Source organism: Bufo bufo, chromosome 3, assembly GCF_905171765.1.
Source record: "Bufo bufo chromosome 3, aBufBuf1.1, whole genome shotgun sequence".
NCBI lineage: Eukaryota > Metazoa > Chordata > Amphibia > Anura > Bufonidae > Bufo > Bufo bufo.
Window position 1 is genome coordinate 511,325,608 of NC_053391.1, and position 22,356 is coordinate 511,347,963.

The window sequence follows — 22,356 nt, forward strand, 5'->3', positions numbered from 1 at the left end:
GTTCTGAATGTGTCATCATGCATTAGTTTGTTGATTTCGGGACCAATAAAAACTCCGGCCTTTTATTTAGCATCAGTTTTCAGTGTGCTAAACTTCTCCTTCAAATACTGAAAACCATTTCAATCACGATCAAGTGCAATTACAAAATTTTTCATTAAACCAAGTTTAATCTGAAGTGGTGGGAGATAAACTTGAAGTGGATCGACCAGTGACTTGTGTTGTACAATCTACTGACCAACTGTGTGCTCGACTCAGAGGCCACTGTCTCATTTTGTAATGATTGTTGTCATAACGAATGTTCCATAGGCACAAGAAACATATGTTTTGCGTACCCTAACTGTAGGCCAAGCAGCAGTGCTACCACTTTCAGGTCAGCACAAATTTTCCATTTATGTTCTGTGTATTTGATCATTTTCAAAATTAACTCCATAGAAGCATGGGTCTTTCTATCCAACCGCATGAGCCAATGGAACAGATGGTTTTTCGTTACCATTGTGCAACAAGACAGCTTTCAAACTTGTTTTGCTAGAGTCTTTAAATAGCCTCCATTCATCTGGAACATGTGTACCATCTAACTCCATCATAAGACCATTTACATCAGTACAGAAACAGACATCACTTTCCACTGCATAGTATACAAAGTAGTATACTAACTTGGTGTGTCGATGACTAAAGTGTGTAGTTGTGGTGCCTCGTTGTAGCAAATTCCATTCCTGAAGTCTAGAAGCTAACAGTTCTGACTTTTCTTTAGATAATGACAGATCTCTTACCAGATCATCTAAATCTGATGGGCTCAGCAAGTGCGGCTTACCCTCCAGTTGTTCTGAATCAGGAAATACATTGTAACCAGGGCTTTTATTCTCAGAGAAAAGGTGGTGGAACTCAGCCCCCCTCCCCTGGCCACGCCCCCACCCACCCCTATGACCGCCCCCACCCACCCACCCACCCACATGACCGCCCCCACCCACCCACCCACCCACATGACCGCCCCCACCCACCCACCCACCCACCCACATGACCGCCCCCACCCACCCACCCACATGACCGCCCCCACCCACCCACCCACATGACCGCCCACACCCACCCACATGACCGCCCACATCCACCCACATGACCGCGCACACCCACCCACCCCTATGACCGCCCCTTAAAACCGCCCCTTTAGAGAACAGGGATGCAAGTAAAATTTGGGGGGGGGGGGGGGACTATAAAAGTCCAGCCCAGCAAAGAAACCCCCCCAGATGGGGATGGCACTATTAATGGGGGATCTGGGGATGGCACTGTTAATGGGGGATCTGGGGATGGCATCCGCAGATCCCCCATCCTATAACAGTGCCATCCACAAATGATTCTATTTATGAGGCCCCCTCTGTATCCATCCTACTCACAGGGCTGTTATCGTAATCCAGGCCGGCCGGGCAGACGAGTGGCAGCGTCACTGACTGACGTCACGTGCCTGCGCCGCCTGCTTCATTCATAAAGTAGGCCGGGCAGGAACGTGACGTCAGTCAGTGACACTGCCGCTCGTCTGCCCAGCCGGCCTGGATTACGATAACAGCCCTATGAGTAGGATGGATATATTGAATGTTCTACTACAGAGGGGGCCTCATGAATAGAATCCTTATTAATTTTACACATTCTATAACTGTACTGGAGCTGGGGGCCGGAGCACAGTGAACACACCGGCCCCCAGCTCCTCCTCCCAGTCCCTCCCCGTTGATACATCGCAGCCTGCGATGTCAACAGGTGGTGGAACGCCGTTCCGGTGCGTTCCTCCAGAAAAAAAAGCCCTGATTGTGACAATCAACATCTTCTTCATCAGGATCAGAAATACATTGTGACAATCAACATCTTCTTCAGCAGGATCTTCTTCAAACAGTCTGTTTCAATTGCCGTTCCTCCTGTGGGAGGGGCAGGAACTGGATTCTCTACATTGTGTGGTACTGGTTTAAGAGCAGACTCACAGGACACACAATTTGTGACTTGTTTCTCTTTGAATATCCGGCGATTTTAGTTATGCAACAGTCTGAATGGTGACTTTACTGCTCACGCCAAACCATAGGCACTGCAAAAGCCATTCCTTTCCTTTTACCATTCAACCACTGTGTTAGCCCAGAGTAACACAGTGCAACAAACATGGTGCCCAGCTTTTATCTTGATCCCCAATTTTACAGTCAAAGTAATACTTGTAAGCAAGACGAACTCGCTTTGTCAGATTCTTGTGCTGATCATCAGTAGTGTATTTGCCACATATGTAGCAGAAATTGTCTGGATCATTAACACAATTGCGTTTATCCATCTCAAGCTTCAAAACTGATCGCGCTATAACAGATCACTTTATCAAAATCTGTCCAGCTTGCCTTATATACTTACAGCTGACATCAGCCTGAGTGCGTCCGGACAGGTCTCTACATGTCCATTGGAATATTTCCAATATATTTCATTAATATAACTGAATAGGCTTTGCATGTATAACATAAAATCTTAATGTGTCAGGCAAATTCCGAGTTCATATTTGGAATCAGCGTGCTCAATTTCGTATAAATCGCATGTTTTTCTCTCAGTAGCAAAATCATTGTTGCGGTGTACAGTGCCAGATTTTGCACTTCTGGTTGAGATGATCTTCCTTGTCTGATGTGCTACTACATGCATTGCACAGTGTGGAAAGTTAAAATGGTTTAATTTCACTGGGACTTCCATATTGATGACCTATCCTCAGGACTCCCGGCAATCCCGCCGATCAGCTCTTTGAGGAGGCCTCTGCGCTCCTGTGAGTAATCACACCCTCGATACAGCTTACCAAGCACAGTGCCATACATTGTATATCTGCTCTATTTAGTATTGCAGCACAGCTACATTCACTTGAATGGAGCCGAGCCGTGACATTACATGGCCTAGGAAGAGGCCTAAGTGCTGCCGACCTCATATTGATCACCTGTCCTGTCCAAGTAAACTTCCGGATTCATGAAGTTTTGAGAAGACATGGTTGAAATGTAGTGAAATATCAGGTGGGAGATTAGCTCTCTGCCTATAAAGGATATCACATCACCTGTACCCCCGCCGCTGTTTCGTCATAGCTTCAACACTGGAAGTAGGTGCTGGAACTGCTCAATTCCATCTATTGTGGATGGAATTAATAAACGCAGTAATGCTCCCATTCACTTCAATGCTTCCATTCTGCTACACAATGGATGGAGCTGGGTATCTTCATCACCACAACAAAACAGCTGCTCATCGGGGGTGTGGGGAGTAAAACGCCTGCTGATCTGATATTGATGGCTTATTTTGAGGATAGGCCACCAATATCAAAATTCGGGACAAGCTTTTAAAAACAGAAAAAATAAGCATTCTGGAGGAGTATAACAGTGCCAGCCATTCCAATCTGGTGAAGAATTTGATCTAATAAGCATCTGGCCCACCTGACCGTAATATAGCCTTCAAGATGCACCTTTGTAGCAAAAAAAGGGGCACAACTGATTCCAAACTAAATAATGGTGTTAATTTCCCCTGAACAGAGAGTGACCACAATATATATGAAACTGAGCCATAAAAATTGGAGATTTTTAAACCAATAATCATGTTTAGGCCTCTACCTGCAACATTTTTTCTTGTTCTTGATGCCATTTTTCCTGCCTCTTCCTCTCCTCTTCAGGGTCCCAAGACCACCTTGTTGAGACATTAATGGATGGAACTGGCATCTAGGATTAATTTGACAAAACAATGCATTTCAGACAATATAACTAGGTACCACTTGGAACCCAACCAGAGTTCGGGAAAAGGTTTTTAAGGCCGAATACACACGGCCGTGTTCCGCGGCCGAGAGCTGGATTCCTGTTCAGAGCAGGAGCGCACGGCGTCATTGGTTGCTATGACGCCGTGCACTTCATGCCGCCGCTGCACTACAGTAATACACTCGTATGATCTATACGAGTGTATTACTGTACAGCAGCGGCGGCGTGAAGCGCACGGCGTCATAGCAACCAATGACGCCGTGCGCTCCTGCTCTGAACAGGAATCCAGCCCGGCATACCACGGACCGCTCTCGGCTGCGGAACACAGCCGTGTGCATTCGGCCTAACAGTAGAAATGAATTTTTTAAGTTATTACCCGAAGTCTCACGAGACTTTGCGAAGTAATAACTTTGGCTCATCTGAGCCAATACATTCTAATACTGTACAGAGCGAGTCGATTCACTCATCCCTAAATATAACTATCGAAATTTATTTCTAAATGACGTGCTTTCCCCAAAGAAACTAAATTTAATTTCGAACAATGTGGGAGACATATCAAAATTAGCACATAGCAACCAGCAAGATTTGTGTTCTTAAAGATCTTTGGAAAACTTTAGCGGTTATGACTTTTCACTTAAAGGGAACCTGCCACCTCCAAAAACCATCTGAAGCTGCCAGCAGTACCTGAGAGTAGCAAGCAGTGTGTTTCTAACAATTGTTTTGTTCCTGAAGGCAGATGCGGCAAAAGCTCTGAAAACGTTCCTTTATCCCCTGCTGGCGCGCTTCTCTAGACATGCTTGAAGTCACGGAGGCAGCGCTCTCCTTGCTTCACGACAAGGTAACCATGCCCCCTTCCCTGCCCTTTCGCGGTGACTGACAGCCGGCAGTTTGGCTGGGTTTGCCAAACTCTCTGCATAAGCGCTGTCAGTCACAGTGAAGAGGCTGCCCCTTTGACTTCAAGCACGTCTAGAGAAGCGCGCTGGCAGGGGATAAAGCAACGTTTTCAGAGCTTTTCCCGCATCTGCCTTCAGGAACAAAATATAGTCAGAAGCACACGGCTGGCTACTCTCAGGTACTGCAGGTGGCTTCAGGTGGTTTTTGGAGGCGACAGGTTTCCTTTAACCCCTATTGTCGCAAAAGCTAGTTTTGATGTGCTAAAACAGTGGCAATTTGCTAAAGGTAAGGACAAATAAACTTACTTCTGGTGCTGAGGAATCTGTGCTTCCTGGTAGAGGTGCAGCCAAGAAAAAAACAAAAACACACAAAGGTTTATAAGCAAGGGAAATGACAGATCTGGGTTGATTTAAACAGAGAACACAATTACAATCTCAACACTATTTTGGCCTCCTAATCGAGGGATACTCAACACCATAAATAGAAGTCTACAACCTAAGTTTATTATAAAAAATAAAAAAATAAATGTTCTTTTAATGGCCAACAGCATTTTCAAACCTGGGAACAAAAACTTGATGGATCTGAAGCGCTACTGTATAATGTACCCATTCCATAAAACTCATTGTCTAGAGAAAATTACACGTGCTTCTTCCAAGAATTGAATAAGTAAAATTAAGAAAGGCCTCCTCCTCGAGTTTGTTTAAAAATTACTTAAAGGGTAATCTGTGATTTACATATTGATGGCATCTTCAGGATATATTGGATCAGCTGGAGTCAGATACCCCATACTCCTGCCAATTAACTGTTTCAGAGAAGCTGCAGCACCAAAAGTAGGTACTAGAACTACAAAGTTCCGACCATTCACTTCAGAGGCAGCAGCTGATAACTGCCACCATGAAAAAGCTGATTTGTGAGGGTGTGGGGTATCAGAACTTTGCCAATTTGATATTGGTAGACTAACCTGTGAATAGGCCTGCAATATCAAAACCCTGAAAGTTAAATGTCAAGGCAAGAATTGCAATAAAATAATAACAGAATGTATCACTCATTTCATCCCCCGCCGTTACTAGTGAAGCCACTCCCATTCCCCCTGCTGGGCTTTGCCACTGGCCTCAGCAGTCATGTACCTCTGAAGCCAGTGATAGGCTGCAGTAGTGCCTGGGGTAGGGGTAGGTCATTGCTGCAGCCAAAACATTTGGACTTTGTCTGCAATAGCAGGGAGGATCGGAGCAGTGGCACTGGAAGTGGCAGGGGATACGTAGGTTAGCACACATTCTTTCATTATTTTAACATAGTTGCATATGCTATGCTCTAGTCATGTTATTCTGTAGTCCAAGTTATAATGTGGTAAGAAAAAGCATGAATCTTGCATCATGCATGGATTATTAACCAAACTAATATTCAGTCATTAATGTGGTCAGTCTTTAATGTGCATCTATCATACAAGTTCAAGGGTCTCCAAAAGAGGACTGTCTGGGTCACTGTAACGGAAGCAACTGTTGGCCAATCACCATCTCTGTACTTTAAGACACTGATCAAAGGTCCTGACAGACAGGGCTTCATTTACATTGTTCCACACACCGACCTGACAACACCCCTAAGCTCTGATCTTAGTTGATCATAAGAAAACTTCAAGGCCAAAATAAAATATCCAGTTTTCCTTTCATAGTAAATACATAAACCAAATAATTAAATGGCATACTGTTCCTACAGTTTTCATTTTGTTCCGAGACATATTCCAATACACAAACCATTCTCAGTGCAATGTATAATATGGCACAGCAGACAAAGATACAAGGAAAGCAAACATGCTGGTTAGTCTGAGTGGAGGACTGACATGCACTGCACGGAAAAAGTTATGGAACCATCGCAGCGGTTCTATGTGATGTGACCTACTAAAGACCGATATCCATAGCACATCAGAGGAAAAATAAAGTGACTTTGCTAACAATGAAAGCATGAGCAGCCGTAAAAAGCACAACAATAACAAAATACATGTATCTACAGGATAGGTGATCCAACTGTTGGGAACCTCACCGATCATGAGAACAGGGATCCCAAAGTCCCCTTGTGTAAATGTAGTGGGGCCCATGTGCCACTTTTAAGGAACTGATGGAGATAGTCCAGCGTTGCAATCAGTACTCTAGACCACGAATGGAGCTGGGGTCATACATGAGCCCCACTGCATTCACACAGGCGACTCAGGGACCCTGGTCTTGTGACTGGTTGGACCCCTAGTGATCAATTCATTTATCGCCTATTCTGTGAATAGATAAATGTGGTTCACGGAAAAACCCCTTTGATATAGGGAAAATGCATATAAATGAGATGCAAATGCTAAAGTGTAACTGTTCTTGGGTTTCAGAAAGACAAATATATCAATGTTTGAATAGAGATGTTTAACTTGTATTATTAGGCCTGAATTCGCCCTAAGGGCCATATTAGGACTGAGCGATTTTCAGGCCAATTATCGGGGAAAAGTGTTCATAGGAACGTTCAGTCCTGATAATAAGCATGTACAATCATGCCGCCAGTCAGTTGATAGGTCTGTTGACCGATTTCCCTCTTTCATCAGGGAGACTACAATGTGTAATCTGGGATGTGCTGATGAGAATCAATAGAACTGAATGGAGGAAGAATGACAGCAGTATCAGTCCTTTCTTCCCGTGTAATAGACTGAAGCAAAGGAGCGGTGATGGACGTGTTAATTGTCCATCGGTGCTAGTCCTGCACGAACATTGGGCAGTCTAATAGGGCCCTAAAGTTCTGGAGATATCTACGGTTTGCCATTATTCACCAAGAACAGATACCACAGTGGGAGACTTGTTCCCTTGTTCTACTTTTTTGCCTAACACTAGGACCCACTCCTGTTCTCGACGTAAGACAAGAGACAGGATCTTCTATTTGTATTCATACTACTACTTAACATAAGGGCTCCAGCAATTATAAAAGGTGTGGATGAGTGTGCTGAATACGGGCTGCCATAAGCTTTGTAAAGTGGGTTATACTACAGATGTTGGTCCAAACAAAAAGGAGAGTTTAAAGCACAGCAACACCACCCATTACCACACAAGTAGACCAATGAGCTGTAAGAAAAACCAGATGATCCTAAGGAGAAAACAAATGGTTTACTTTTCTTTCAGCGTGTGGCAGTAGAAGCTAAGAACCCAACACCATTGTTAGTCCTAAAGGAACCTTTGGAGATTCGGCAGTAGCAAAGAAGCTAGTACTTGACCACAAGTGTTACCTTGCTCAAAAAACTGAGACCTCCTTTTATAGTTTCTCATGGATATAGGTTCATGTTCTAATTGAGAGATACAAAGTGAAAAATAACTGTTTCATAACCATTCTAAAAAAAAAAAACATAGGGAACACGTCCCTGAAACTAAATTCAAAATCCAGTTTTACAACACTTTTTAATCTCTCTTGACATCTGTTTTAGTTATTACTTATTAACCAAAGGAATAGCAGGTGGGTTGTCTTCTCTTCAATTGTGCTGCTGCTCTGTCATTACTTCTGGAGATAATAAACTGACAACTGAATTTTACACCATTCCCCTTGTCAATAAGGTGGATGGGTACATTGTCAATTCGTTCATACATTTTAAGAAAGAGGAACAGCACAACAAGGTTCTAAGAAATTATGCTCCGAAATTATTAGTTAACGGTGGATACAAGCGTTTACTAAAGCAGACATGTCATGAGGGCACACAGGCCCTATTTATAGGGGTTGTGCAGGCTGTATATATTAATGACCTATCCTTGGCACCCCTGCCAATCAGCTGGTTGATGAGGCAGTGCTCCGTGCGAGCGCCGCTTCCTATTCATTACACTGCTCATCATCATCCATCAACCATTTACAAATACTTGCTCCATTCAAGAGGAGCTGCGCTGCGCCGCCGAGACGACAGGCAGTGTAATGAAGAAATAGCGCTTTCATGGAGCATTATCTTCCCTTCAAACAGCTGACCGGCAGGTGTGCCGAGTGTCAGACCACCAACGATTTTATATTGATGACCTATCCTGAGTGATGACCTATATGCTGCCTGCACAACCCTCTTTAAAGCTGCTGCATACTGATGTGGTACTCAGATTAAGTAGTATAGGAATAGTTTATTCATATAATCAGCGAGGTACCTCAGCTCCTCAGTACTACCCTCTGAGTGCCCTAAAAGGGACAGCATGAAACTGCCGCCATGTACTACCAAATAGTGGTTTTCCTACTAAGTGTAAGTACATTCAAAATGGACAAAGGTTTAATAAATGCAATTCATACACAAGCCACAAATTAGAAAATAACACATGGTAAATGGAGCAGTTTGATGTTAAAGTGAAACTTCAGCGTGGACTCTCTATGAAGTGGACTTGCATCAGCAGACAAAGTAATTCTTTTAGGGGACACAGGACCAGAGTAAATCTAAGTGAAGCTTCATTTTTAACATGCAGCAGATCATTGCAAACAATTCAAGTTTGTTATATGTCATACTCGTACTGCTAATGTCTGATACATGCAAAAAATGTGCAAATGAAGAAAACCAGTCATGAAGCGCCAGTTACAAGCACCAAAATGTCCCTACAGCCAGCTGAACGCAAACAAGAAAACAATACGACACTGTAACTTAGAAGCCACAGTGGTATCTCGAGACCATGTAACATGATCTGTCTGATGAAGCTTCACAAAGTCTCCATTTGTGCTGCATACTCTAGAGGGATTTGACCAAAGGTGCTCACCATTCCGTTAAAGGCTAGAGACACATTTGGGATATTTTTTTACTTTTATTTTTTAAACGCATGTATTTTAGGCTGAGAAGCATTTTGCATTAGGGTTTTATTAAAAACTGTACACAAATGTGACATCTGAAGCTTCAATAATTGATGAAATTTGATTCGGTCATAAAGCAGCTTAGAAGATTGTTCAGGAGAGGAGAGAGGGGATGGAGAATGAGCAATCAAACAGCCATTTCTATACTGCACACTGGAGCTTGGTGTTTACTGCGACACCTAGAAGGTGAAGTCAACTGGTGCCATTTTTTATAAAAATACATGAGCTAAAGGGGTTTTCCCATCTCAACATTTGTGGATTATGACTAGGATATGGCACAAATGTCAGATGGGAACCCACAACGATCTCCAGAACAGAGTTCCCAAAGAGAAGGCCAGCAAACCACACAAGGGCTGTGTCCTTTCCATTCACTACTATAAGGTCCCTTTCACACGAGCGAGTTTTCCGCGCGGGTGCAATGCGTGACGTGAACGCATAGCACCCGCACTCAATCCTGACCCATTCATTTCAATGGGTCTGTGTACATGAGCATTGTTTTCCACGCATCCCTTCTGCGTTGCGTGAAAATCGCAGCATGTTCTATATTCAGAGTTTTTCACGCAGCCCTGGCCCCATAGAAGTGAATGGGGCTGCGTGAAAAACGCATTGCATCCGCAAGGAAGTGCGGGTGCGATGCATTTTTCACTGATGGTTGCTAAGAGATGTTGTTTGTAAACATTCAGTTTTTTATCACGCGCGTGAAAAACGCATCAAAAACGCATTGCACCCCGCGGTGGAAAAAAACTGAACAACTAAACTCAACCGCAGACAAAACTGACTGAACTCGCTTGCAAAATAGTGCGAGTTTCACTGAACGCATCCGGACCTAATCCGCAACGCCCGTGTGAAACCAGCCTAAGATATCCCAAAATCCACAAATTGCTCCTTGACCATTTTTTGGAGTCCCATACTAGTGAAGGGAGGTAAGGCTACTTTCACACCCTGCGTTAGGTGCGGATCCGTCTGGTATCTGCACAGACGGATCCGCACCTATAATGCAAACGCTTAGATCCGTTCAGAACGGATCCGTTTGCATTACCATGAACAAAAAAAAAAAAAAAAAAATTTTTTTTCTTTTTTTTTGTTCATGATGCAAACGGATCCGTTTTGACTTTACATTGAAAGTCAATGAGAGACGGATCCGTTTGAAAATTGAGCATATTGTGTCAACCTTCAAACGGATCCGTCCCCCATTGACTTACATTGTAAGTCTGGACGGATCCGTTTGCCTCCCGCACGGCCAGACGAGACACCCGAACGCTGCAAGCTGCGTTCAGGTGTCCGCCTGCTGAGCGGAACGGAGGCTGAACGCTGCCAGACTGATGCATTCTGAGTGGATCCGCATCCACTCAGAATGCATTAGGGCTGGACGGATCCGTTCGGGGCCGCTTGTGAGAGCCTTCAAACGGAACTCCCAAGCGGAGCCCCGAACGCTAGTGTGAAAGTAGCCTAAGCCGCACTAGCACAGCTACCTTCCAATTCCCCGCTACAGGACTGCCAGAAATTAGCAAAGCAGTGCTTGGCTATTTTCAAAACCCCCACATCAGGAATGGAGAGCTGGTCGCACATGTGGGGACCCACATCCTGACATTTGTGGCATTTCCTAGCGATATGCCACACATGCTAAAATAGGAAAAAAACACCTTTAATAAAATAAAAATTAATTACCCTAAATGTGACCATAAGTGAGAGTACATCCACATTGTACATAAATTGAGGCAGAGAAATCATCTATGGAAATCTGTGAGAATAACCAATAATTAACACATTTCACATTTAAGGCCTCTTTCCCACAAACGATACGATTAGGTCCGGATGCGTTCAGTGAAACTCGCACCATTTCGCAAGGAAGTTCAGTCAGTTTAGTCTACGATTGCGTTCAGTTGTTCATTCCAAGCGGGTGCAATGCGTTTTGATGAGTATTTACACGCGCGCGAAATTTTTTTTTTTTTTAAATGAAGGTTTACAAAACAGCATATCTTAGCAACAATCAGTCCAAAAAAATACATTGCAACCGGACTGCATCCGGATTACCATGTGTTTTTCACTGAAGCCCCATTCACTTTTATTGGGCCAGGGGCTGCGTGAAAAAACACCGACTATAGAACATGCCTGCAATTCTTACGCAATGCAGAACTGATGCGTGAAATTAAACGCTCATGTACACAGACCCATGGATATGAATGGGTCAGGATTCAGTGCGGGTGCTATGCGTTCACGTCACACATCGCACCCGCACGGAAAACTCACTCATGTGAAAGGGGCCTTATATGACAAAAAAGAGTGCTCGATTTCAGAGTATCCTTTTCACAACTGCACGTTTCCCAAGGCCACTTAAAAGGAGTCCTTTGTTTTTGCTATAGTGATGAGCTATCCTCAGAATAGGTCATCAATATTAGATCAGCAGGGGCTGACTGCTGCACCACCGTCAATCAGCGGTGTTCTCATCACGGTTTACCTGCTCACGGTCAACGCTGCAGAGGCAAGCTGGTGTACTTACAGCTCCGCCGTGCCATTCACTTTGTTATACACTGTTCTATTTGCTTGAATAGGAGGGAGCCCCTTCCATTTAAAGTGAATGGGACGGCGGAGCTGTAGTGACACTGCTCACCACTGCAATGTTAACAGCAAGCAGGTAAACAGAACACAGCGCTCGGCAGGAGCCGGCCCCTACCAATCTGATACTGATGACCTATTCTGAGGATCGGTCATCGATACAGCAAAAGTGGCGAACACCTTCAAATGGCCTGAGAAAGGGTGTGGTCGCAAACAAAACGTGTGGCTTTTTTGACCTGGAGAAAAAAAAAAAAAAGTTAATTTTTCTATGCGGTTTTGGACTACTTACCTGCGGTCATGCCGCTATGGGAATAGGATCCTTTGCAATCAAGCCCTCTTTACTGGACACCAAGTAGTGACCCTGAGGGATCCCGGGACTGCACAGCAGGCACAAGTATATTCCCATAAATTGGGGTGAAATTACACTAAATCGCCACTTAATTCTCTATAGTACACCACAGTAATACACTAGGGGCCACCATCTCTTTTTCCTTTCAGAACATTAAATGCCGATTTGTCAAGGACTTTGCGGTGGATAATGCAGTGGATTTCAACCTTCTCTGCATTGGAAAAGGTTAACACAGAAGCATAAATTCACACGCAGCAAGATTTGAAATATCCCACAACGCAGGTCAATCTATGCTGCAGAATTTTTCACAGCCTGTGAATGAGATTGCATATAACCTCATGCGTATTGCCAGAACTGTAAAATACTGCACATTTGTAACACGTGTTTATCCCTTGTGGACATACCCTAAAGGGAATTTTTTTAAGGCAATCCTAGGAACATTTATGGGGAAACTGAGATTTAGGTAGCGCCTGTAAACACGTAAATCACCAATGACTGAGCGTGCCCTAGAAGCGGTGGTACATTGTGTGAACAGTAAAAAGTGACCTTTCCCCCAATGAGTCTTCCAGCTATCAAAAATATTTAAAAAATAAATATAACCAGCTGTTAAAAAATATCTTGGAAATTACCAGGGAAAGAAATGTAAGGTGTGATAATAAAGGTCATCCATGTAACTACAATAGGAAAGAAAGAATAAAAGAAGATTTGTGCCATATCGGTCTGATAATGAACTGCTGCACCGGATTTTCACACAACAGCCAAAGTAACGAAGCTTTTAGTTTCCCTATGTAGTGCTGTGATAAAATCTATTCCCTCAAATATGAAAATGGCAATATCACATTGGAGGGATAGACTGGTATGTGATGTCAACTCCAATGTTACCCCCACTCTAGGGCAGGACAAACTCTCCTAATGCCCCAAAGGCCACGCAAGGAAAGGGTCGGTCTATCACTAAAGCATATTGTACTGCGGCACCTACAGCCAATATCAGCAGATTTACAACAAACTCTGAGGAATGTGTGTGGCTTTTTTTTTTAAATCTGTAAATTGTGCAATTTTTCTGAATGGCACCCTAGGCAAGGGCTATTCCCAGCCGTAGATGTTCTGTTACAGACAGAAGGCATAATTGAATAGGAGGGCCCTGAAAAACCTGAAACTATTACCTTTTTGCTTAGTATCCACTTCATCTTTAATTCCATTTACTTGTTTTAGCCTCCTTGACCTATGCCAAACAATGAAATGATTTATCAAGTGGTCAATCGGTGCATACAAATATCATGTCAAAGCCATCGGGTCATTTATACAATGATCAAAGTGCAAGAATTGAAAACAGTAAACAGGACAGGGGGCAAGTATATGATCAATGGCTATCTTGGTGGTCGGACCCAACACCGTTGAGATATTCATCTTCTGTCTTGAGCACAGCCCCTTTTAAAATATTAAGCCTAACAAATCAATTTATAGGTGGCACTTGGAAAGACGTACATACAAAATACATAAGTCAGCCAAGAACATTTAACAAAGAAAGCACAAACATAAGGACAGTTAGAACACCTGTCTGTTCGCCAGATCAATACTTGGACTTGCCGAAGGACACTATACATCTGGCCCTGGGGAAATCAATGGCTAAGATAAAAGGAAGCTAACTTTTCTCTGTAAAGATCAGTGACCGACTCTACCATCTCTAATTTGTCCACCTGCCAATGAGAGGTGACATTGGGCATATAACGCACAGTTCTATGATGGAATAATTGTACTTTCAGCACCATTGAGCGATTTATTAGAAATTCTGTTTGATTTCTTGGCAGCTCACATGTTTTATAACCTCACACCCCTCTCCACTGTAGGGGATAAAGAAGCAGTAGCTGCACCTGAAGCCTGGTGCCCAAGAGGGCCTTGCTGCCACATTAGAGGCCACCATTAATAACACATGGTAGGTGACGGTGGGGGGGGGGGGGGATCTATTTCACATTTTGGCACCGAATTAAGACCTCTTGCACACGACTATTTTGCAGTCATGTCCAATCCACACTGCTTGAGGGTCTCACATAAACCCATTCATTTCTGGGACTGGGGGAGAAAACAGACAGCACACAGATGTCATCCGTGTGTGGTCTGCATCCAGGTGGCTGCTCTGCAAATTATAGAACACATCCTATTCTTGTCTGTATCGCGGATTCAGGATCTGTGGTTTGCAGGACTGCAATACGGGCACGTTAGTTTGCATGAGGCCTAACGCCAAGAATGCTCAACTAAGTTCTGAGCTATATAATGAGAGTGTCACAAATATACTGCATCATATACTACACATGTATATGTATAGAAATGATATAACTAAACTCCACTAGGAACTTGAAAGGATACTTTTCCCTGATCAGCTTTATAAAGAAGTTATTTATACACTACCAGCGTTCACTCATACTTTAGACGAGAAGAGAGGACCAACTGCTGTAGTTGGGCATGTTCAAGGGCCCCACTGCAATGTGTAGGACAGCAATGCACTATGTTCTTCAAGAGTATTAATTTAGGACCTCTTGTTCGGTCACAGCAATAGGCAAACTGTGGATCTTATGAAAAAAGACTGTCGAGCAGCATAAAACAATTAAACAATAATAGCACATAAAAGAACATTGCCCGTTTTACGTATCACTTACATTTCCAGAGTCAGGGGGGCTGTTTGTCAGAGACGCATTGGGGAGATCTGGAGGAGCTTGCATCAATCCACTTACTCTCAGGAAGACCTACAATGTTGTTATCCATACTGGTCAGATTGAGGGTTTTTATGGCTTTTGTATGGCAGGGAAGGTGGATTCACTGCCCCAGTCTGATTGGTAAGTAATCAATGCAGCGATTACAAAGTGTGAAAGTTAATGAAAACACGAACATAAGGAGAAGTCTACAAAGTGATGAAGCAAGCAGCAAAAGCGGTGTCACAGAGGGTTTAGATCGCACACACTACCACCCTTCCCAGACATGCAGTTATACATGCAATAAGACAGTGTAGTACTATAACCTAAAAGGCACTCTAACTGCAATTTATAATCCATTCATATAAGGGGAGGTTATCATGACCACCTAAGCCATTTTTGGTTTGTGACTTTCTGAACACCACTGCGCCCAAGTATAGGTACCCATTGTTTTTGTAAACTACCCTCACCACTTTCTGAAAAGGGGGATTGGTGGGGGGCAGAGGCATCAGCTTACTAGTGTAATTACAACTGAAATGTACTCGAGCTAATAGGCTGGAGCAGATTCAGTCTAGGCGCAGGGACTGGCAGGAGGATGTAGCTAATTTTTGATGAGGGCCTGCACCCTGTCATTCGTGAAGTGCATCCTCTGGCTGCACAGGGAATATCAAGGGACCGGCGTAAAACAGGTCTTTGATAAATGACCCCCTCTGTATTATTAGAAACGTTTTAGAACAAGTAGGATTTTTCCCATATATATAGCATACACAACATGCTCTGTGATACAGTTATACAGCTAAAGTGCCTTTAAGTCACATAGTAAAATATCAAAAACATCTATAATGATGGACAAAATCAATGATATTTAATATTACAAGGAATGGGAGGTCTTAGATCCCCGATTTCAACATGATCATATTAAGACGAAAACACGTAGAACTAAAAAACACACACAGTTTTGATCAAGGTTTCTGGATTAGCTTTTGCCAGTAACCATCTATTGCTACTTATCACTTTAGGCAAGTATCCTACAAACAATTTTTTATATTTCCTTGCTACCCTTCTTCCATTTTAGTTTTACCCATGTTTCACTTATCTTCTTGCTACGGGAAATTGATTAATGAATGACAAAAGGTCATTTGTTCATGCCATTTTCATGTGTAAATCACGAAGAGGCAGCACATTAATGGACTGGTAAGAATAAAAAGCAAAAAGTATGGACTAAAATTATAGCACTTTCAGAGTAGCACATTATCGTGCGCTAAAAAGGTACAAAAGATTCCCAAGTAATTATTGTAGGATTTTCATGACCCATAAAAAAAAAATAAAAAAAAATACAGCACAGTGTAATGAAGATATATTAAAAAGATGTTAGACGGCATGGCATAGTAACACGTCAATGCATGCAAGCCTTATGTAACGCCTGTTAATAGCTCTATATTACCAGTGAAATGTGTAGCATATATTCCACCCCCAGCATGCAAACAAGTAGTTGCATGAAAAGAAGTCTCCAGTACTTCAACTCTGCCTTTTTCAAAGGACATTAATAGGGTTTCTTTTTTCTTAATTAAACATAAAAAGATATGGGCTATTTCTGCATAACTAATTAAGCTCTTCATTCACAAAATGCACATCATTCAAAAACTGGCAAAATTCTCCAGTTAGTATTGCCAAAAGCTGTTAAACGTGAACAGACAATACTGATATCTCAAGTGAAACTTACCATTCTTGCCGTTTCGTCTGACATCTATTAGAAGGGTTTCCGGTTTCCAGAGCGCTGTCCATGGCTCCTCTCCACTGATTATAGTCCATATATGAAACGTTGGTGCCGTTGACAGACAGAATTTCATCATCTACTTGCAGATGGGAAAATTCAGCGGGGGGTTACCTGTAAACAAGTGCACAGCCTCATGACAAAACTCATCTAATTGTATGAAAAGTAGATTCAAAAGTTAAAAAGAAAACAATAACTCTGCAACCTTGTGCTGATTCATAAAACACAATAAAAAAAAAAAGTATAGTGAAGGAAACATTTCTTTAGCAGACTAAAACTAATGTATAGAAAGACATTATTTTACTACACCAAAAAAAAAAATTCTACATACAGTATGTTGTAATGTTACCCCCACTTGATCGTGTATTATGACACCAATACAAATAACATGGTAAAGAAGAAAGTAGTTACTCTACCTGAATCCACGGATGTTACAAAAACCCCTGAACTGTTCCAGTTTGTTTTAAACCCAAAGTCATGGCTACTTCCAGGCTTCTGGTTAATGCTGATTCTCATGTCGCTATACTGGTCCTGGGAAGAAAAAAAAACCACACAACCTGAGTATCCCGTGTCTGACCTCTGTAGAGAGGAAGTCTATCCTGTCCAGAAGGCAGCTTGTACACAATATACGCTCCAATTATCCTCTGTCATGCTGAACGCACAAGAGACGCTCTCAGTGCACATTGTTCAGTTTGTCACTGAATTCCTTCTACTCCAGGCTGCTTTGTTTAAAACCGTCCTCATATGTACTGTAAAAACTAGCAACGCTTGATGTGTATTTACCCTGCAGTAATAGACACCAAATACCATCACTGTAACGGGCCCAGAGAAAATTTGAAAATCCTATTTTATCTCTTACATTTCATCACATAATTTACATGCAATAATCTATCAGCTAGGGAATGAAACCAAGTTCCAAAAATTCTCAGCCATGACTTCCTGATTACTGTTTTTAATATGGACCTAACCATCACCTGTATTATTGCAAGTCTGTGAAAAAACTGAAACCTTATACCAAAAGCACTATAACAACTTATTACTGTGAAAGGAGTAGTCAAAGATTAAACAAAGCTTGCCGATTGTAGGGTCCTCACCAAGTCGGGACAGGCTCTGGAGGAGATCTAATGACAAGGTTCCTGAAAAGTACTGGGATAAACATATCTATCCCAAGATAAAAATAAAAAGGCAATAATACAAGGACGGACTAGAAGGAGCATGTAGTCCTTTTCTGCAGTCCATTCTTCTGTTTCTTCTCCTATGTTTCCAGGGTACCGGTTCTCCATGGAGATCCAGCTAGTAAAGGAGGTCTTACAGACAATGAATACTGGGGAAACGTGTGAACACTAGCTTACCTCCAGAAAGAAGAAAAAACTGCCTCTCCAGTGCCACCCATAGCTATGTTTCAAGGATCTTTAATGGGTTAGACATTGACTTACACCTGTAGGTGGCACTAGAGACAGTGTTCTTCCTTCTGGAGGAGAGCAAATTTGCATACCATCAAGGAAACAGGTATCCCATCAGGTTAAGATTTTACTTGTTTGAAACCTTTGTTTAAGCCGCGCACAGCAAAAGAGTTTCTAGCATTTTAGGAAAACGTTTGTCATGCATACTGGTAAACGTCAAAAGTTTTAATCACTGGGGGGGGGGGTTCAAATGCTAAGACCTCCAGCAACCAATGAAACGAATGGACAGAACTGCTCAGTCGAACAATGTGTCCCTTTAGTTGTGATCGGCAGTTGAAGACGGATTTAAAGAAGTCAATGGGAGACAGATGAGCCTATCACAGCCGAAAGAAGCAGAGCACATGGCTGTGTGCTTCTGCCCTTATTTCAGCAATCATTGGGGGTTTCAGAACTAGGAGCCCCTACCGATTAAAACTTCTTGTTTCGTGCACTCTCCATGTGTTGGTCTTTGCCAATTTATGCATCTATTTGTTTTATCGTTTTCAGTAAAGATATATTTTCTGATATATATTTTTGTATATGCTGAGTGTCTGGGTTTGTCCCATCTAGGAGCTATTCAATTCTGAGACCTGCATTTTATCCGTGCTGTACAAACCGTGTTTCCAGTTTTGTGTTTTATTGCTCATTGGCATCGATTAAAACTTCTGACACGTTGCCATGACATGTCAGTAGTCTTCTCTGTATATAGGAAATAAAAGATTTGTGCAGTGGAAAAGATATATATGACCTACTCTCAGGATAGGTCATTGATATTAGATAGTCGGGAGTCAGACTCTTGGCACCCCCAATAATTAAATGTTTAAAGGAGTAGGAGCCCCCCTTAGAGTGCTCCTTCTGCTTCAAAATTTCCTGCGACATAGTCTTACTTGTAGAGGCTGCGCAGTGTAATTACAACTGCTCCATCCCGTTCAAGTGAAATGAGACAGCGCAAAGGTAATTTTGAAGCAAAGAAGCACTTGAAAAAGCACCCCTACCCCTTCAAATAGCTAATCAGTGCAGACTCTACAGTCGGACCCCCAACAATCTGCTATCAATAATCTATCCTGAAGATAAGTCATCAATATCTTTGCACTGCGCAACCCATTTAAAGCCAAACTTTCCACTGGACGGACTACTTATAAGCATTAAAGATACTAGCTTACTAAGCATCATATGTTAATATAGCCTTAGAGACGGTAATGAATAAAAACCCACAACCTGCAGAAATAAGGGGCACAGATACCAAAGCTAAAATTACAATACACAAGTGGTGCTCCATAAGGCGCATTACCATGGAGTTGGGAAATGCCGCAGACTGAGTCACTGAACTCTTTTGCACTTGGATATTAATGGTTTTGGAGAAAAACTCCTTCGAGTGTTTTTCTTCTCATCTTTGATGTTGTCAGCCTCATCTTCACTATGAAAGACACTGCTAGGTTTCTCCACATCAGGCTTGTAATGGAACTCAGTGATGAACCATTGTACTTTCGGGTATCATCCACCTAAAGAAGATCACAACTTTGTAACTCTCCCATTTCTTTAAAAGATAGCTGCAAAACATTAAAAAAAAAACAAAAAAAAACACATGCAAAACAGTCTTATAGCCAAAGGCCCCTCAGGTTCTTGCTTGAGAAAGAAATTAATTTGGTTGTTTCAGGACAGTCATGTTGAACTGTGTAACTGAAATTAGGGTTGGGTGATTTTGACAAAAGTTATAATCTCAATTATTTCAATTATTTTTTCTTGCTAAATTAACAAAAATAAAAATAAAAAAATGTTTACTAGCCTAGTTACAGTCAGGGAGACCACTTTTATAACCCCAAAAAGGTGGACATCATACCTGGGACAGTGGGTGGACAATACTATAACACAAAGAATGGAAACCATAATCCATGTATGTAACCGAGTCGGCCAAATTAAAACTAGAAATCTACAATATAAATGATTGTGTCATTCACCAAACTCAGTGCCTGCTTGCAATATTTAATCTTTCTTCACTTCCTATAAAGAGTTTGCCACTGGACATTACAGGAAGGAGGCACTACAAATCCCAGCAAGTCTCGGCTGTTATTATATGCCATCAGAGGACATTACAGGTAGGAGATATAGGAGGAGAGAATTACAGCAGGCTGTTTTGGGATAGCAGAGGACATTAAAGGGAGTCTGTCACCAACATTTCACTTTTTTAACCCTTACCATAGCTCCCTAGCATGCTTACAGTTAATAAAAAACGTTACCTCTGGCATCAATCCTGGACTTATAGAACCCTCAAAAACTATCTTTATAAGATATGCAAATGAGGGCTCGCAAGTGCCCAGGGGCGGCGTTACTCTCTTAGGTGCCCTGCTTGCTCAGCCTTTTCATTGCGACGCAAAAACACAACAAAGGAGGCGGTTCCATCGGCGTCGTTAGCCGGCGCATGCGCATAGTTACTGTGATGCCGTACAAGGAATGGGCATCCGCAGTGCGCATGCGCCGGCCAAAGGAAGGAGGTGCGCAGGCGCGGGATATCGGCAGAATAACAAGTTAGTACAAAGGCGGTCAGAGGGAAAGGATGGGCGGGCAGAGGGTAGGAAGGGGCGGGGGGGCGCAATGAGAAGGCTGAGCAAGCAGGGCACCTAAGAGAGTAACGCCGCCCCTGGGCACTTGCAAACCTCATTTGCATATCTTATTTGAGGGTTCTATAAGTCCAGGATTGATGCCTGAGGTAACGTTTTTATTAACTGTAAGCATGCTAGGGAGCTGTGGGAAGGGTTAAAAAAGTGAAATGCTGGTGACAGACTCCCTTAAAGGTAAGGAGGTTTAAGAGGAAAGAGCTACAACTCCCAAACTTTCAGTTCCCAGGCTCTTACACCAAATCTATTGCTTCTCCAATTTATACTCCTCCGCCACAAAGCTCCACCCCCTCATGTCATCACAGTTACTTCTCCACCACTTCTGTCCTCTGCCGCCACCTGCATTGATGACATGACAGTGATGTCATCACAGGTCCTTCAGCTCTTGTGCAGTACTATACCAGTGCCAGCCTGCGCTTTGTCTCTAGTCCCCTGCCTCCAGTGCCGGATTAGTTTTGTGGACAGGAGAGAGTGAAGAGACTAAAAGACTACACAGCCTGCACCAATACCGGGCACCAGAAGAAAAAAATCTATATCACAAATTTAAAAAAAATAAATAAAAATAAAAAAGGGCAAATTTATCAAATTTATTGAATTGCATAGTCCTAACCTATGTCAAACTACCTGCGCACAAGATCAGGCTGTGTACACCTGGTGCACCAAGGTGGGGGCTTTTTGTTAAAAGTGCTTTTATGCACTATGTAGTGCACAGGTTCTTAAAAAACTACACTATAGAAAATAGGGCCTATTTTAGATATAGAGCCCTGCAGAGCCTGTCATCACCACAAGCAACTAGCACCATACGTCACAGTTTGCCATTCTTAAAGGGGTTCTCTGGGAGCTAGGAAAATGAAAATACTTAAATATTACTTTATATATAAATATATCCTAAATACCTTCCATTAGTTATGATGGCTCGTTTTGTCTAGGGAGAAATCATTAGGAGAACTAAAATGGCCGCCATTCTATTAGTACACAGAAAACCTGTCCCTAATCAACACAGGAGGAGATGTTTACTTCAGAGCAGTGAGCCAAAAGCTGCCTCATCTTCTTCTATGATCCTGAATACAGTTTATATGATCTTCAGCTAAATCACTGTAGAAATGGGAGTTCATTAGGAGACATGAAGTAGAGAGGAGGGTGGGGGTGATGTTGGATAATGAACAGCAGCACTTGTATGCAGTCTCCATTACCGCAGTCTGTCCTCTCTATACTTCATGTCTCCTCATGGACTCTATTCCCACAGAGATTAGTTAAAGTTCTAATAATTCTGTATTCAGGATCATAACCCCCTGACAAGTAGGAGAGGAGGATGAGGCGGCCCTTTACCTTAGTGCTCGGAAATAACTGGTCCTCCTGTACGATTAGGACAGCTTGTGTGTGCATTAATAGGACGGCCCGCCATTTTTGTTTCTCTTAATGATTGCTCCCTAAACAAAATGAGCCATTAATAAATAATGAAAGGTATATAGGAAACATATTTATAA

The 22,356-nt window shown here is 42.5% G+C and overlaps 1 protein-coding gene and 1 long non-coding RNA gene across 2 annotated transcripts in view; one reads left to right on the forward strand and one right to left on the reverse strand.

Moving 5' to 3' along the window:
- LMO7 (LIM domain 7) overlaps window positions 1–22,356 on the reverse strand; it is a 155,446-nt gene that overhangs the window by 16,508 nt on the left and 116,582 nt on the right. Inside the window, 12 exon segments of the mRNA XM_040422350.1 lie at window positions 3,594–3,698; window positions 4,931–4,956; window positions 7,873–7,929; window positions 13,515–13,573; window positions 13,999–14,048; window positions 15,040–15,092; window positions 16,762–16,795; window positions 16,797–16,920; window positions 17,225–17,343; window positions 19,546–19,554; window positions 19,587–19,714; window positions 19,717–19,756. Coding sequence (XP_040278284.1) covers window positions 3,594–3,698; window positions 4,931–4,956; window positions 7,873–7,929; window positions 13,515–13,573; window positions 13,999–14,048; window positions 15,040–15,092; window positions 16,762–16,795; window positions 16,797–16,920; window positions 17,225–17,343; window positions 19,546–19,554; window positions 19,587–19,714; window positions 19,717–19,756 — 804 coding nt within the window.
- Window positions 7,936–11,095, forward strand: LOC120995876. Its single transcript, XR_005777690.1, has 3 exons — window positions 7,936–9,827; window positions 10,307–10,369; window positions 10,895–11,095. It is a non-coding gene; the product is annotated as an uncharacterized LOC120995876 (long non-coding RNA).